This window comes from Rhipicephalus microplus, chromosome 7 (genome assembly GCF_043290135.1).
Source record: "Rhipicephalus microplus isolate Deutch F79 chromosome 7, USDA_Rmic, whole genome shotgun sequence".
Taxonomy (NCBI): domain Eukaryota; kingdom Metazoa; phylum Arthropoda; class Arachnida; order Ixodida; family Ixodidae; genus Rhipicephalus; species Rhipicephalus microplus.
Genome location: NC_134706.1, coordinates 10,356,960 through 10,374,556, shown reverse-complemented (window position 1 = coordinate 10,374,556; position 17,597 = coordinate 10,356,960). Strand labels below are relative to the sequence as shown.

The 17,597-nt window shown below is 42.3% G+C and overlaps 1 protein-coding gene across 11 annotated transcripts in view; it reads left to right on the top strand.

The window, feature by feature from the left end:
- Positions 1 to 17,597, top strand: part of LOC119180072 (sodium-independent sulfate anion transporter) — a 144,969-nt gene that overhangs the window by 111,250 nt on the left and 16,122 nt on the right. For all 11 annotated transcript variants that reach the window (XR_012884800.1, XR_005110957.2, XR_005110956.2 and 8 more), the window contains exons 2-15: positions 480 to 739; positions 2,112 to 2,307; positions 3,693 to 3,778; positions 5,194 to 5,273; positions 5,372 to 5,426; positions 6,545 to 6,635; positions 8,564 to 8,757; positions 10,388 to 10,460; positions 10,590 to 10,634; positions 11,984 to 12,044; positions 13,692 to 13,747; positions 14,822 to 14,962; positions 15,851 to 15,909; positions 17,038 to 17,124. Coding sequence is in view for 1 of the 11 variants with exons in the window: in XM_037431214.2 (XP_037287111.2) it covers positions 480 to 739; positions 2,112 to 2,307; positions 3,693 to 3,778; positions 5,194 to 5,273; positions 5,372 to 5,426; positions 6,545 to 6,635; positions 8,564 to 8,757; positions 10,388 to 10,460; positions 10,590 to 10,634; positions 11,984 to 12,044; positions 13,692 to 13,747; positions 14,822 to 14,962; positions 15,851 to 15,909; positions 17,038 to 17,124 (1,484 nt within the window). In the remaining 10 variants the exon portion in view is untranslated. The remainder of the gene's footprint in view (positions 1 to 479; positions 740 to 2,111; positions 2,308 to 3,692; positions 3,779 to 5,193; positions 5,274 to 5,371; positions 5,427 to 6,544; positions 6,636 to 8,563; positions 8,758 to 10,387; positions 10,461 to 10,589; positions 10,635 to 11,983; positions 12,045 to 13,691; positions 13,748 to 14,821; positions 14,963 to 15,850; positions 15,910 to 17,037; positions 17,125 to 17,597) is intronic.

Genomic DNA, 17,597 nt, shown 5'->3' with positions numbered 1-17,597 from the left:
TAATGTATAAGTTACAGAAACTCCCGTCTGTACTCGTGCCTCATTTGGCAACACCTGATCGGGTTCGTGGGAGAAAGCATAAACCTTGTGTATAAGGCTTCGATTGCTAACTGTATACATCAACAGTAAGTGGTTGATCTTAGTATTCCTGCTCTGTTTGAATATTTAATTACTGTATATGTACAGTCCTTGTCAAAAGTTTGTAGGCCACACTTCCATATAAACATGGGATAGTGGCCTGGAAACTTTTGACTCTCCCTGCACATAAATAAATGGAAGAGTAGCATCACTTGACAACACGCTTAGGTAGTGGCAGTTGTTTAGATGATTGGGGTAGATGCAGTCTTCTGTAGGCTGACAGATCTGTCATCTTAAGATGGCGGTTGACATAAGGTTTTCTCTGGAGTGCTTTGCTACTGGATACCCAATTCTTTTCCAGTTGTAGCAGATAGGATAACGAAGGTTCACAATGTCTGCAGGTGACTGCCTGAACGATGACTCCGGGGAACCCGATGACACTCCGGAGTCACCTTCGAGCGGCTTCGAGCGACTGTGCCGTGGAGCCCGCAACCAGTGTTGTTCGGTGCAGCGCTGGAAGAACCGCATTCCCATCACCAAGTGGCTACCACACTACTCCCTGCTGGACCTGCACGGGGACTTTGTGGCCGGCATGACGGTTGCCCTCACGGTCATCCCTCAGGGACTGGCTCTGGCCGTCCTTGCCGGGCTGCCTCCTCAGGTTGGTCCTTTGTAGTTCACATTATCACTGTTTCGTTTCATTTTAAAAGCATAGCACTTTAGGGGGGTAGGGGGATGCGCTGTAGTATGCTGTCATGGATGCTTGGCATAATGCAGGCAAAACCACATACAGTATAGCCAGCTGCAGCATATTGAGCACGCGCTCACGCCAAGGCGGGGCCTTCCTCCTCTTGTCCTTCGAGCTCCTTGATGGTGATATGTGCTGTCATTACTGCTATGGCTAGGAAAACGAGACGACACAAACCACGTATGAAAGTTGAAAGAAAATGCAAGTGAGAAACATAGAAGAAGCATAGAAAGAAAAATAGAAATAAATAGAAATCATGAAAGGAAAAACGCATAAAAAGTTGGAACAAGAAATAGCTGAGGAACGAAAGAGAAAACCCAAGAGAAATGAAAAAGGCTGCCCAGCTACGCACTTCCTTCAAGCTTGGCAGCACTATTGCAAAGCTGCCTTTTTGTTTGTTGTTTTTTTGATTCCCCGTACTGTTTTTTTCATTTGTTTATTAGATTCATTGCATACCCTCAATACGCAATACTGTTTGGACCTGTAGCCTTGGTCGCTGGTTTAGAGCCCTATAACGAAATAGTCCAAAAAAAGAACAGTGTACCTACTGCATGAGACAACTCAAACACGCGTTAGTAAAACTTTTTGCCGGGAGAATGTATCAACAAAAGGCTCTATTATCACCATGAGAACACAAATAGAAGAACTTTCTCACCATTAATCAAGAAAGTTTTTTAAGCAATACATAAAGCTTTGGCTAGTATTTACACTGTGATGAAAATGTGTTCCGTATTGTAGCGCCATTGAACGCCATGTGTCTCTGTCCATGTATACATTGTGACATCGTGGAAGTTTAATACAGTTGTTGGTTGCTTCCCTTGTGTTTTATGCCAGAAAATTATATGGGATGGCTAGCAGGTTATTAAACATATTATTGCATAAATTGCCTGAGCAACTTTAACCTTATGTGCCTCACTGAACGGAAGGTGGTCAAGCAATTCAAAGAGAGGTTTATTGTAATAATATTTTTAGAAAAGGTAACTATTCTTAGTGCCTCCCTTGGAAGGCTTCCATTTTTAAAGCAAAGCTTGCTTTGTTTAGTAGGCCATGCAATAAGGCATCAGTCAAAAACTGAGTGTGAGAAGGGTAGTCTGTCATGACGGAGGAGTAAACTCTTGTGGTTTGCCACTGTTAAGAATATGGTTTCTTGCTGACCTATGTTTATGATGCATACAAGTCCAGTTTGCCTCATTACTGCGCTGCTTTCATACAAATAGCTTTGTGTTGTCATATTTAATGTTGTGCGAGCAAGTAAAAAAAAAGAAAAATTGTTCTTCACCTGCAGTATGGCCTATACACAGCATTCATGGGCAGCTTCATGTACACCATATTTGGTAGCTGCAAGGACCTCACCATTGGTCCAACAGCCATCATGTCCATCATGACCGGCGAGTATACGCACGTCGGTGGACCAACATTTGCCATCATCCTCACATTCCTCTCGGGCATCATCCAGATTGTCATGGGCTTGCTCAACCTAGGTGAGTGCCGCTTTCATGTAGCATTCGTCTATCATTTGAAGGGCTACTTTGTGAAAGCTTTCGGGCTGCATTGGTGTTCAAAGATCCTTGCCATTATTTTCGTGTTTATGTCCACAGCAGCACGAAGGCCTCTTGCACTCATCCCCCTACCTTGTCCTGAAAGAGCTGATTCCTTGTGAATAAGAAGCTTTGTGTCCTAAATGAAAGAGCAAATAGCTAGAAAAATAGTGCTGACATTGAGAATCCTCAAACAGTTGAATAATGTGACGCTTGTTTCTATTACTGGACCACTTTCTGTTTTGGTGCACAACAGGCAAGTACACTTTGTGATGCTGCGGCTCATTTTGTTTTCGTGGTTGTTATTGGTGCCTCTTGAAGGTGCACCTGCAAGAAACACTTCATCCAAACTATTTTTCAATGTCAGCAACGTCAGCATACGTAGCCTCACTCCTGACGCTGCGATGCCAGGTCCAGTGACAAACTTTGATGTGGAATTGAAAAAACTTGGGGGGACACTTCACCTTTGATAGTTGAACACGGCTGCGTGATCTGGCCCCATGCACATTTCTTTGAACCATGCTGCAAGGAAAGGAACATTTGTGTGCATAACACTGGCCATTTACAAGTATCTTGAAATGTCTACTGTACGTACAATTGCCAAGTCTACAGCATAGTTGTCCGGTTTACCAATTGGCCAAGTACCCGCCACTCATCTGTAAGCTGCCGTGTGCACTTGCACAGCTGCACTCTTGGTAACAGTTGGGCAGCATAAAACTATCCACATGCTGCATAAATCGCTTGTTTTGATCACTGGTGCAATTTAAGAATTCTGCCATGCAATATTACATGTACTATGGAGACTTCTCCCGCTGCATGACACTCCGGTAGTTTTTTTTTTTTTTTTTTAAGCAGTTTCAAGCAATAGTGTGCCTCTCTAGTAGAACACTTTCTTCCCATGCTGATGACCTGGGTTTGATTTTAACTTCGACCGAAAATTGTTATTTATTTTATTTGCAATCTTTTGATTTTTCGGTCATGGACAATATTATTTTTCGCTCACAACCAACAATGCTGACACCGGCGCCGACAGCGACGTCGATTCTGGAATTTCTGCAGAACGAGCTCTTTTATGCTGTTGGGTTAATAACATATAAAAATTCCACTTGCAGTGTGCCATTCTGTAACATGCTAGATGCATATTGTAGAGTGACCACAGCATTGAAAACATCCTCACTGGTCTAAGCACATGGCTGCACCCTGTGTTGTCAGAGGGAGCAACTTTAGAAACTGTAATCGGGATGCTGCTGCTACTCGTCCTGGCATTGTTTAGAAAACAAGAAACGCTCTGCATTGACATTTGCTTTTGGAATTGTTTGTTTATGCAGGTTTCATAGTGGAGTTCATATCTGGTCCTGTAATCAGTGGATTCACATCAGCAGCTGCCATCACCATTGCAAGTACACAGCTCAAGGTAAGCCTACACTGTGCGGAGTGAGAGTACTTTGTGACGTATAACAAGACCTCTTGGCAATCAGGGGGGCTGAACTGGGATGCCAACAGACGTGCCGTGGTGGCCTATGGTGCTCGATCGCTGATCCACGTGTTTCGGGAATTAATTCCTGCCGTGGTGGTTGCATTTTCGATTGAGATGAAAATGCTTGAGGCTCGTATGCCTAGATTTAGGTGCATGTTAAGGAACCCCAGCTCGAAATTTCTGAGCCTGAAACTATGCAGTCTCTCATGATCACATTGTGGTTTTAAGGCAATAAGCTCCACAAGTTAGTATGACAACTGTAATGCCAACATGCTGCGACAGAAATTATGTGTGCAAATGAGATGAAATATGGGAGCAAGGCGGAACTTCGCTTTTCACCACAAAGATCTCTATCCCACAAAAAGCAAGTCATCGTAGCGATCATGTCCTAGTTTTGTCATAGGTTTCCAGTTTTCATGGTCATTCACCGATTGCAAAGCAAGTCGTATTAGTAAGCGATATTGGAGAAACACTTTGAAACATAGTTACACGGAGCTACCCTTCCTGACTGTAACGTGGCTCAGAGGGCGACATGCACTGTCATGATGCCTGCCGCCTTTTTTCTCCTTGTCCAAAAACATAATACAGACGTAATACTTTTCCTGTGTTTTGTGCATTTCATATCATTACCAGTGCAGTTTATTTTTATTTCCAGGCAAATTATGCAGAGACTGCTATGATGTTCAGGCCACAACTGTACAGTTTTCTGCTCTCTTTTTGTCTTATTATTGACTTGTGGATTGTTGATTCTCTGCACACATGCATCGATTACAGTCTGTGAAAGACAGGGAATGAAAAGAACACATCAGCACTCATTTAGAGGTCTGAGGGGGCTGCTTTTTTTCCATTTCGATGGCTATGTAGGATTTTGTAGAATTGCATTTTCTAGTGTTGCCATGACGGTGAAACATCATGTGAATGCAGTAGCGGTAGATTGTCTAGTCACATGTTTTGGTGGCTGCTGCTTATTGGACAGGAGAATATGCAGTTGTTCTTGGATTTTAATCTAGTTTTACATAGTTACTCTAGGATAGAAATATGTTACAGTACACTTGGTCCACATTATGGAACATTCTGTGCTCTACTAAAACTGAGATATCGCATGAAAATCTGCAGTCTTAGTTTTCGATGTGCACGTTCACTTGACTGTATCAGCCACTTATGTCAAGCAAAGGAGAAGAAATGTCGCACTGTTTTTTAATTGAGTAGCTTTGCCTTTTGAAACTTTGCTGCACTGTACATAGTTCACACGCTGATAAGCAATGGCTCGGTGGTGTGAAATTAAGACTAAGGTTCGCCACAAACATTTGGGACGATGCTTTTTTTCCTCATTGACTCTTGCTTCTTTTCAGTCTCTATTTGGGATGAAATTTGAGGCTGAAGAATTTCTCGACACAATGTACCAGTTCTTCACGCATCTTCACACCATAAGGTGAGTGCCAACTTTATACACAGACAGCACAATTTCTTGTCAGATTTATCGTCGCATGTTGGATTTCTATAAATGTCGGATTTCTTGTCTGATTCTAGGCTGGCAGATTCCTTGCTGGGTGTCTCGTGTGTAATTCTGCTGCTCCTCATCAGGGTAAGTGCACTGCCTGCATCGAACTAATGAATCACTTTGAATAAGACCCCGTATAAAAACTGAAAAAAAAAGGAAGCAAGTAAAAAATAGAAATAGAGAAAAGGAATAAAATGGAAGGAAAATAGAAATAAATTGAAGCAAAGAGGACAAAGACAGAAAAACTAGAAAAGAGAAGAAAAAAAAATAAGAAAGGAACGAGGCGGGCTGCTGGCAAGCCGAAACCAAAAAACCTAATTCGTATCCCCATAGTTCCTTTTAAATGCTCGGTAGGCTGTAGCGCCTCCCGGTGGCCACATGCTTCAAGGCACACGCTTTGGTGCCAGGTGCCACCAGTGTGAAACTGCCTTAATTTTGGGGGTGGGGGTGGGGATCTTGCACGACTCTCACGGGGAAGCTTTGAGCACAATCCTCACTAGAGACATGTTCACTTGAGACCTTGGTCGGCCTCTATCAAAGTTTTTGCCAGCGTGCTTCTTTGTGCATCTGGATTTTCCTACTTTTGGGGATCGACACGGCAATGATAATCTTTCAGTTGTTTCGAATTTGAACGAGTAGTGCGTAAAAAAAAAAGGAGGTGATAGACAGAAGTGTAAGCAGGACAAGTGCTTCCTTGCTCCTCAGTTGCCAACTTTTTTTTTCAATATTTTCATAGACGTTCACATGATCAGTTGCATGCCGGTGTTAAATATTTATATGTATGATATCGCACAACATAAATGATTCTTTCTTCTTTTGCAAACCAATCTCCAAATAACTTTATAGTACTAATCCGTGCTATGTTTAAAATGTTCGTATGTATATGGAATTTGTTGGGTTATCCACAGAGGTAATCTTTTCGTGAATGTTCATATTTGGAAACGATTAGAAATATTACCCATTTATAGTAACTATAATTTGGGCAAAAAAAAAGAATAAAAGGCTCACATTTGAAGTAGACGTCAAGGTTGGATGCAGTCTTCCCAGACTGCACCATTAGCTCATTCTCTGTAGCCTTGACGGTGAAGAAAATCGAAAAAGTGACCAGGAAGGTGCATTATGGGATTATCTTCAGAAACGCAACTCAAATGTGGGACATCTAACAGTACGACTTCCACGGGGACGTGTCTCTGCTCGTGCAGCATTTTAAAGACAGGAAGTTCGGCCCAGATTCCAGGCTCCCACCTCGGGCACAAAAGATTCTCGAGGGCATCTGGTGGACTTTTGCAACAGGTAATGTGCTTCAAGCTTGTACCTACTCTACTTTTGGCGTAGTTTAAAAAAAAAAAAACACCACTGATCAAGCTCCTGCAAGGATGCTGCACTATTGCATCTCGTGTGGTTCAGATGCTAGACATCACTTGGTGTCTATGAGCTGTGGCTCACTTGTACTTTTCACATAGAATGAAATCTAGTATAGCTAGATAATACCGTCGAATTTTTTTTATAAAGAACACTAATTTATGAGGCAAATGAGTTTAAAGGGACACTAAAGTAAAACAATGACTTGGTTTGGAATAATAAACTCCACTCTGAGAACTAATGTGTCCAGTTACATCATCATAAGTTCATTATTGGAGGAGAAAATCAAGGTTGATGTTTCATTTTAAAGTTTAGCACCAAAATCTCGGTGCATGATGTCAGAAATTTCAATACGTCTTCTCGCATTTTCGCATCATTGTACCGACGAAATTTTCTGAAACTTCGTATGTTAGGTCTGTGGCACCCACTGATGATAATGAACTTCGTTTTTACCAGTGGCGGATCCAGAGGAGGGCTGTAGGGGCGTTAGCCCCCTTCTGCCCCCCCCCCCCCCCCCTAAGGTCCGTGTCATCCCCCCTCACTTCAGTGCTTCCCATTGCCAATTAGGACAAATGAGTAAAAGCACTGTGAGCACGTACACCCTAACAGTAAATATGCTATAAAGGGGTTTTTACGCAAGTAAAAACAAGAAGTCTTGACCACACCCCCCTCTTAGGTGTTATCATATCAACCGCCTCCCCTAAAGTGAGTGGTTTTTATCCATCAAGAACTCGAGGTGGCGTCTCTACCCGTATTTTCATGTTACCAAGCGTCGTGTCGCGGTAAGAGTGGTGTTTTCGAGTTGGAGAATTGTACTTTATGAATACACAAAAAAATAGTTTTTTTTTTCTTAAGTGTTTTTTGTGCCTATATTGAAAGTAGGTGCTTATCAGAAAGTGCGAACGTTGTACCCTGCTTACGGGAGACACCTCGTGTAAGGGGCAAGAAATGCTCACCTGGGCATGGCTCTCATAAAGGAGCTCAACTATAATTTACTGGAACTGTTTGGTAATGGACAAGCACAAAATAAGAGGTCTCAGCACATCTCTAAGCAACCTTCATTCGGGCACCACAATTTCACTAGTTTGTGTGGCTGCACAACTATAAAAATATGCATAGGAAATGACCAAATGTACCAAATCATAAAATGTTTCAAATACCGCATCAGGGAAAAATATGCATTTTGTGCTGTATGCCCTTTGATCTGTTGTCTATGCTATTGTGCCATAGCCCCTTCAGGGCAAATTATGGTGGACTGTTTCCATGTGTGTCATATTCACATACCATAATTCTAAGGTACTGAATATTACATGCCAAGAAAAAAATGAACCAATTTGTTGTTTTGTGTGAGCAGTTAGTTATAATTGCAATGTAATTGAGTCCTTCATTATACTGCCATCAGTCACGTTCCATATTGACACATAAAGAATGAAATCATGTACTCCAAATGTGTGTTCAACGAGTTTTTGGTTGCATTCATTTCAAAAAAAAAGGTAATGTACTTTTGACGTTGTTTCTGGAACCGTCGAACATCGTAGTGCCTTCACCAAACTGATCTGCTGGTGTCACGCGCAGCATAATCAGCTTAAATCAGGGCACATTGACTGTGCAGAAGGTTCAAATCATATATAATGTGCAGCCTATAATTTTGCTAGTTTCACAAGTTAAAACAATTATCATAAACAATTTGTGCACAAAAGTAGCCACTGCCGCTGAAGAGAATAATGTTCATATACCAACTAGTTTGCCAGTACGATGTTCCCAGCACACCAGTACAATGTTCACCAGTACAAGGTTAACCACTACGATGTTCCGTGCACATGAGAAGCAATATAGTGAGGCCACTTTATCTTTTTCAGCGCGCAATGCCATTGCTGTCCTGGTTTGTGCTGTGGTCGCAGCCATCTTGCTGAACAACAACATGCAGCCCTTTGCCCTGACGGATGAGGTGAAAGGCGGCATGCCCCCTTTCCAGGTGCCAAACTTCACGGCAGACATCTTCGACACGAGCAACAACAAGACCATCCACATGAACTTCGTCGACATTATGAGGGTTAGTCATAGTGTTTGCACTGACTCTAACACTAATGCTAGTTTGTTCAGCTGTCTTTCAAGATTTTGTTTGTAACCTTCAGTTTCTCAACTTTGACACATCATATTAATACTCTGTATAGTTCTTCCGCATAATTTCAGATACACAGCAAACTCTCGATAACTTAAATTCAAGAATAACCTCAGTATGTCGTTTGGATTATCAGAAGTTCTGATAAATATGACTTGGGGCAACATAATGACTAGCATTTTAATTATTGTTTCTCGCTGATGCAGCAACATCATAGAGAGTTCTATATGACTTTCAGTAAAGTTTTCGGACCTTATAGATTATATTGATGCTGCAACATGGGCATGCGTGTGCACCTAAGAAAAGAAAATTTGTCCCATGACAGCTGGTAGCTCCTTTCCAATCCTGCAATGCTTTCTCTTACGACAGTACAGTGGACCCTCAGTAAATGGAAATCTGTTAGACGAAACTACTGCTTAAACGGAACTATTGCCTCTGCAATGCTTGGCTTCGGGCTTGTATTTTGCACCAATGTTCACTTTTGAGTAAACAGAACTTCTGTTAATTGGAACAGATTTTCTGGCTCTCTTCAGTTTCTGTTTACTGAGAGTCTACTGTATTGTACTACAGCAAAAGTGACTTTAAAAGAGTATTCACATGGGGTATAAATTTTGCGGGCAGAAGGAAGGGTTGTGGATCACCGGACAACGATCTCGCAGATTAACGAGCAGGCGTGAACTCCCCGTGCCTCCTCAAGGGAGATGGGATCCTTTTGACTAAAAGGCCAAACAATCCCTTCTTGGTGGGGAATACAGCAAAATTTCGGGCAAGTGTTTGGCCCCATTTTTGCATTTTCTTCCACATGAAGCGGCAGCACGCTGGTGGTTTCGTCATCAGCAGGTGCTGAAACAGGTGGTACAAGCCACCAGAGTGGTCTGGTAACACTAGTCTCCTCCTTTGTCCTCCTCGTTCGTGTGAGCGGTGGATATGTGTGGGGAATTCTCCTTGTGAGCTAGCATCACTAGATTTCGCCTTTATTCCCCTAGGATTTGCAATCATGTGAATACCTCATAAGAAACGAATGACTTTGTCTTATTGATGTTGCTTTGCATAGTATAAGGCCTGCTGTTAAAGTGACTCCAAAACTAAATGCCTTGAGAGTGATACGATCTTTCTTGAAAACATTGTTGTCATTATTTTTGTCATAATTATTAGAAGAGAAAATGGAGGTCAAAGTTGTATTTCTGACATTTGTGCTAAAACCCCAGTACCTAAATATCAGTGAGACGTTAATGATTTTAAAGCCTTTGTTTTAGCATTCGGGCCTTGTTGGCTCCGTGAAATTTTTTTAAACTTGCTCTGCCAAGTTTGTAGCTCCCAGTTCTCGGCTGTCGACCTGAAAGACATAGGTTCGATCCCAGTTACATTTGGATAAAATGAAATGCTAGAGGCCAGTGGGCTTTGAGATGTCATTGTGCCTGACAAAATCCCAGGTTATTGACTGTCTGCTCACTGTTCTGTACTGCACTTTGGCTGTACATTCGTTTTGTCGTATCGTACAGTGCCGCACCTAGCCACTCTTGCGCATTGTGGATACTGATCTCGGTTCCTTCTTTTACAGTCACTTGGTGCAGGAATTCCTATCATAGCCCTGCTGTCGATTCTCGAATCTGTGGCCATTGCAAAAGCATTCGGTAAGGGATTATTCAGGTTGTCGAAACGCACTTGCACCGAGTATTGTTGATTGTCAAAAATTTTGCCATGGGTGTGAGACTTTTCAGATGTTGAAAGCTTGAGCCAATTATTTTTATCTTTTTTTTCAGCTAAAGGCAAGAGTCTCGACTCAACCCAGGAGATGCTTGCGATTGGTATGTGCACATTTATTACGGTGAAATGAAAATTACGAGGGATTTCGCAAAGGAATTCAGGGCAAATTAACCAAAGAAATATTGAAATATACAGCTTAATCCGGGTAATGTCAAGCTCAAAGAAAATTTCCTGGTAAGGTAAAAGACAGTGTCTATCTGAAGGTTATCTTAAAAATGCTGGGTTTGTTTGGAGCATGCAGCACAGTCGCATCACAAGCTAGAGGGGCTCTCTTATAAGGAACCTTTGTAAACTTTTTTAAGGCACTTGCTGTGAGTAATGAGTGATTGTTTAATGTGTGCACATCGATTGTTAGGTGTGTTTGTGATCCGAAAGTTCTGTTCTAAAGAATCTTCCCTCCCTCCACAATTCGCGTAAAGCACTGGTTGACCGTACTTGTGCACTGCATACTTCAGGAACCACGTGTTGTAAGCAATGTATTTATGCAAACAAGCTACCAGATCTGGAAAAGCGTGTTTTATTTTCTGCAAAACAACAACAACAACAACAACAACAAAGAGACGAAACAACAATGCCAGTCTGTGAAGTGGCCATCGGTACACCGGCCTTAAGGCTTAGCCTGAATGTTTGAATAACCTGTGTCCGAACGAAGCGACACTTAATACGCATATCAAAGTGCATATTGCGTGTTTTGATTGCAAAATAAGTGTGTATACAAACTGTGCCATATTAATGCCTACACACAATGAGTCGCAAACAAAGCATCCCATGCATCTGTTCATGCCATATAAACAGCAATTGTGATCATCCCTCTTTCAGCATGCAGAATTGCCAAATTGATTCCTGCATGCATGCTACAAACTGCACTTCAAAGTATGAATTACCAATGCTACGACGAGTTTTTAGAGCCGCTGAGGCATTTATTTCTCATTACTCATTACTTGATGTTCATATTTGACATGTGAAGGCTTCGTTAAGTGCATTTCGAAATGCAATGCAACTTCCTTTGAACAACTCAGTTAGGTACCAGCCGAGGTAAAATGACAAAGTGACTCAGTTTAAGGTTCTCTGAGCGGCCAGAATGAAACTGAGTCACTATGTCACCGAGTCACTTTGTGGAATCTCTGGGTTTCACAGAACCCAGTTTGACAAGCCGAACCAGAGGTTGTAGACAGATTTCAAATTATAGTTTAGTTTTCCTGCTGGGTTATGAAATTGCTTTGCTTATCGAGAATGTTTCCACAAAAATTGTTATTCGAAGCCAAGCAGTTGTTGGGCATCAAGTGAACGTTGTTATATATCTGATGCATGATAATATTTAAGGTGGTAGTTTTGTATTATCTTGTAGTTCTCTCAGGGCCATGACAAGAAAGTTGTTACTTCCCCACAGGTATTTGTAATCTGATGGGGTCCTTCGTGAGTGCATATCCTGGAACGGGCAGCTTTTCCAGGTACGTGTGTCTGCAGAGGCAATGTTTGTGGTGAAACACTTGTTCACAGCGCTGCCATTTCCAGCCTCAAGCTTGCTATTGTTCCAGTACAGTAAAACTTGCGCATGATCAATTACTTTTCAAAAAAGCGTTTGTAAATTTGACATATGTTGTTGAATGTATGTTTTTTTTAATGTGCAATGAACTGGCCTGTTCACGTAACTTCAGCTACTTGTGTCACGTTCACTGCGTAGGACACAGTTATGTCCTTGTTTCCTTCATGAAGTGTTGCGCCGATGAAGGGTGTAAGAGTTCAACAGTACTGGGACACTTAGTCAAATCTTTCTTTAGCACAATGAGCGAATGAATGAGCATATGAAGCTTTCATGTAAGCAATTTCCTGTAGGGGAGGAGCTGGCCACATACAACCAAACCTCATTACAACGAAGTTGCATTTATAGGTTTGTTATATGTAAAAGTTTGTTATACAGGTTTATTGCTAGACCTATATCTATTGCAACACCATTTTTATTTACTTCGTTATAACCGATTTTTTGTTATATCAGGGTTATATCGACGTTTGAGTTATGACTTTCTGTCTTTTATCGTTGTGTAGGTGTATTGATGCTGATAGCCTGTTGGTGGGATGTAATGAATGTGAGAACAGCACAATAGACGAGGACTGGCAGAGGACACATGCACAGCATTGAGTGTCTTTTTTCCCCCGCAGTCCATAAGTTATAATGCCTCTACACAGTAGCAGACAAGCCATTCAAGAGGGGGTACAACTAAAAAATTAAGTATGGTTTGGTGTGTCCAGTATATCAGCTTCCACTCTTGCTCGGGTAATGGGACTTCGGCTAATCCTGCTGTGGTTAAGTAAGATCTCAATGCAAAACTGAGCTGTCTTGAAAGACAGGCATCTTCTAGTTCATCCGTACGTAGCGCAAGATTAAAATACCGTTTGTTGCGCTCAGGCACAGAAGTGTTGTTGAGGTGCAAAGATAAAACTGTGTTGAAGGTTACCAAGCCTTTGTTTTTTTAGAGTCGATGGGATGTTTATTGCGATGCTTCAGAATCTAGAAAAAGATTACATCTGTAGTGTACATTTGTGTTTCGGTCAACTACTGGTTTAGAGCTTAGGTCGTAATTTTTTTCTGTTTCTTGAGTATTGCACAATGATTCATTACTATGGAATATTAACTCATCTAGCATTATGCACACAACTGAGCAATTCCCTCTCTCTACCAATGTATTTTCAAATGCAAAGTACGAAAGACGATTGGACGAGTTGGCATGGATTTAACGTTATGAAATGGCACCACAAAATGACTAATCTCATGTCTTATCACATGTCACATGTTCTGTGATTCATCTTATAAATAGTTGAGAAAAACCAAGTAAATCATTACCACTTCTGCAAGTGTTCAGTGCATGCTTCTGTATTATGTGCTGGCCTCCATGATTCAAGTCGCACTGCGACGCACCTCCATCGCCAAATGCTCGGAAGACAAGTAGCTTTCCTGTATAGCGTTTCCGTAAACATTTTCAATCATCTAGCAGTAAATAGGCCATCATTCAAGTGGAAACTTTCCCGTTCTGTTGTGCTCTTTTCCAGTCATTGCTTATCTGTAGCCGATGGCTGAGGTATTGTTTGCGCTTTTTCAGAACGGCGATTAACAACAACAGCGGTGTTCGTACGCCAATGGGTGGAGTTTTCACCGGTGAGTGTTTGCCAAGCTGTGAATGTTATCTCTTTGGAGGGTGCTCTAGACAGCTTGAATTTTTTTTTTTTTGTTCGAACACATTCATTTGGCAATGACAACTGCCGAGCATGGTGAATTTTCATTTACGTATTGAAGTATGGGTTGTTTTGGAGTGCATGGCTATCCAACGAAAACATTTATAACAGGTAAGCTGTAAGTCTTATTAACCCCTGAACTGCTTTGCCAGCCTAAACTGTCACTAAACTGTCACCAAACTGCCCTAGCGGTATAGGTACTCCCCTCTAGCAATCAGGGGGAGGAGCGCGCATTTACGGCTTACATTGCATGCTGTCCACTAGATGGCAGCGTTTGCTCAAGGATATAGTTTTCTCCTGCGGTAGGGGCTCAGTTTTTGTATGGAAAGACGGCGTGCGGTGGCGGCGACCCATGCATAGCTAGCCCGGGAACACAAAAAAGAAGCTTGATGCCTGCTCAAATAATGGGTTTGAATAGTTGTGCTGACCTGGTGTCACTAGGAAACCCAGAAAACGTTCACGGAACTGGAAATCCCCTGGTTCGAACACCGCAGAACTGTGAAAAGCATGTGTTGCCCAATTTAGCCACCTTTGTCAAATGCATGGTTGACTTGCTCGGTGTAGCTCACTGCTGCTTCCGTTTTCTGACCGCGGCAATTTGCTGTCTTTATCTTTCCCGTAGTTGGCACATTAACTGAGCTATATAACTGAGCGCGATCCACCTTGTAATATATTGCTGAGTGAATGGTGAGAAAAAGTGGAGGCAAGCGTGACGAGATCAAGACAACAACTTTCTGTGCTTCGCCTGATTTAAAATTCACAAAGTAAGAAAGAAAAAAAGGCATATAAACAAAAGAAAAGTTCCTTACAGTGGTATCGAATTTATTTATTTGTCAAAACTTGCGAAAGCCAATAAATACGAACATTCACTTCAACCTCGCTTCATTCAACCAGATCTTAGAATGTACGGCAGCTGCTGCAAGCATGTAGGTTCCTTGAAACCGAGACTAGTGCTGAGTTTCTGGGGCCTGAAGCTTGCCTTACACATCCTGTGCAGGTGCCATTGTGATCATGGCTCTGGTGTTCATGGCGCCCTACTTCAAGTACATTCCCAAGGCCTCCCTGTCAGCCATCATCATCACAGCGGTCATCTTCATGGTCCACTACCAGGATGTGCCTGCCATGTGGCGAACAAACCGTGCGTGTTTACTTTTTTCTGTGTCATTGCATCTAAAACATGATGTTTAATGTTTCAGCATAACGAAGCCTTTCAGGCCAGGCTTCTTAGACTCGGCTCACTGTGGCTTCGGCAGCGGTCTTTTCAAATGGCTCATAGCCGTAAGCATTGGCTTGGGGGCGCTCTCCTCTAGTCACCTAAGAAGAGGCGGGGGGGGACATGCTGCAACGAGCTGTCGCGTTCCCCTGAAGGGGGACCCGGTGCACACTTAAATATGCTCGCATCTGAAACAGCATCCTCACAGTCCCTGCTTTTCTACAGCCATTCTAATGAAATTTCAGAATTTTTTGGCTCAGTACCGCCACTGTCTGAAAAATATTAAACTAAAGGAACTAAAGAATTGGGTAGGTAACTGCATCTGACACCCTTCTTCTATAGTGAACTACAGGCTGCAGTGGCTCACCAGGCCTGACTGATTTTATGCAATACCTACTTTTCATAGATTAACTGTTTATTGATATATAACCAGCTTTACCTCAAGTACATATTACTGTGAGGATGAGCACTTTTGCGCTTTCTTAACCCTGTGGTTGACAGGTGTATTAGGGCAGCTGATTGCCGAGACTAGTGGGGTGGCTATGAATATACTGGTGGAATGGTATACAGGTGTGATCACAGAAATGGTGTGACAGGAAATGTGCCAGTCTTGGAGAAGGTGCGATCTGCGATTGCGTGGATTGTGTGGCTCGAGCGGTGGGTGTCTCTCGCTGATCTGCTGGGCTATGCACTAAATACGTGGCACAAAATGAACGGTTATGAAGTAATGATTAATAATCAGAAAAACTAAAAATATTGTTTGTACCCACAGAACGAGACCTTCCTCACTGTTGTGCGCAATCTTTGTTTCAGGCCTCGATCTGCTGCCCTTTGCTGCCACATTCATCGTGTCATTTGTCCTTGGCTTGGAGGTGAGTGCATCATGCACCCAAAGATATTGTGCAGCACTGCTTATTACTTGAACGGGCTCTGCGACGCTCTCCCAGGTTATTGTCAAATGCCTTTCGACAGAAGTTTACTGCATGTCGAATAAGTTGTCACAAAAACATTTTGAATCTCTCAATTTCAAACACAGTTGCAAGGGTTTATCGAAGGGTTAGAGCGCTCTTCTTTTGTTTGAACGAGTGGGCTGAAAGGTACACAGGTAACTGATGACCAGGAGGCAGAAAGTTACGTCAGTTCACGTCATGGCTTTTGAGTGCCCATTTTAAATGAGTGTGGTGCTGGCATTTGGCTGCACCCTGTGGCAGTCACAGCACCTCTTACAGCACTATATCGTAGAATCTCGATCAGGTGTGCCTCCTACGGTGAAAGATAATTCGACAAGATTGAGGACGGAGGTGCTTGCTTGGTCATGAATCGAAATTCAAGATGGCAGCGGAAGGTCAGCCAAGAATAAAGAATGCACTAATTAGAGTGCACTAATTAAAGGATGCACTAATGAAAACTGCATCTAATTAAAATAAAGATGACAGTAAGAGAGCCACATAGAATAAAGACTGCACTAATTAGAGAATGCAATAATAAATAGTGCTTCTAATTAAAATATTTATTGTATCTGCCAGCATTCACTCTTTTCTTTCATCTTGTAGGACGAATAAGAACGATGAATGAAATAGTGAAAATTGTGGGAGGGGGAGAACAGGCCGCATATTTTAAATCTCCCGAAGAAGGAAGGAGGTTGATTGTTTGGGCGGGGACGCTTGATCGGTATTTTACTGTAGACATGATCTTGCGGAAGCTGTGATGTGCAACTGTCATGCTAAAGTCCAGCAGAGCTCCCCTGTCACCTGGTGTGCACCGGCTTTGCCCTGCGTCATCTTGACCTCTGGACAGTAGCCCGATTCCCGATAGTGCATCTTGAAGTGGTTTCATTAAGTTAGACATGTCAAGCTCACAAATTATTATATACAGATTGTTATGTTTGCAGCATTATTCTAGTATCCGCTGATAAATTTATGTGCAGTCAACACTTGCGACATGGTCAAGTGAGTAAGAGGAATTAACAGTTGTATGTAACTGACGTGCTTTACTTCCAGTACGGCATCATTGTTGGCGTTGTCATCTCCCTTGTTCTGCTGATGTACGAGCATGCCAGGCCACGAGTGAAGATCACCAAGAAGCAGGCATGTGGTGTAGTTGCTCTTTGTATGCATGTGGGATGTTGGGCAGCTAATGCTGTACACTTAGAATAGGTGACATTTTAGCTGCAGTGATGCCAGTGGTCTCAGAGGCTTATCTTGCGTACTATATAAAAGAACTCTCAAAGGAAACTATACAACGATTGCGTTCAGCTGAATTGGCGGGTTAGAAAAAGATGAACTGTTGTTTTTGCAAGCAGAACTGAAGGAATGTGCCAATGGCGCCCTCACGTCAGATCAGCTTCCACTCTGGAAATGCTCTAACAGCTCGTATTGGCCTGCCTGTCCCGTATCTTAATCTAGAGACCTCTGATGTAGATAAGGTTCATCCTGCCAGACACTCATGCTCGAAATATGCACCAGATCAACTATCTTGCCACCTACTTTTGCTAGTTAGATGTACAATTATTATTATTGCATGGGCAGACTTAATATGTCGATGCATGAAAAGAAAGGGA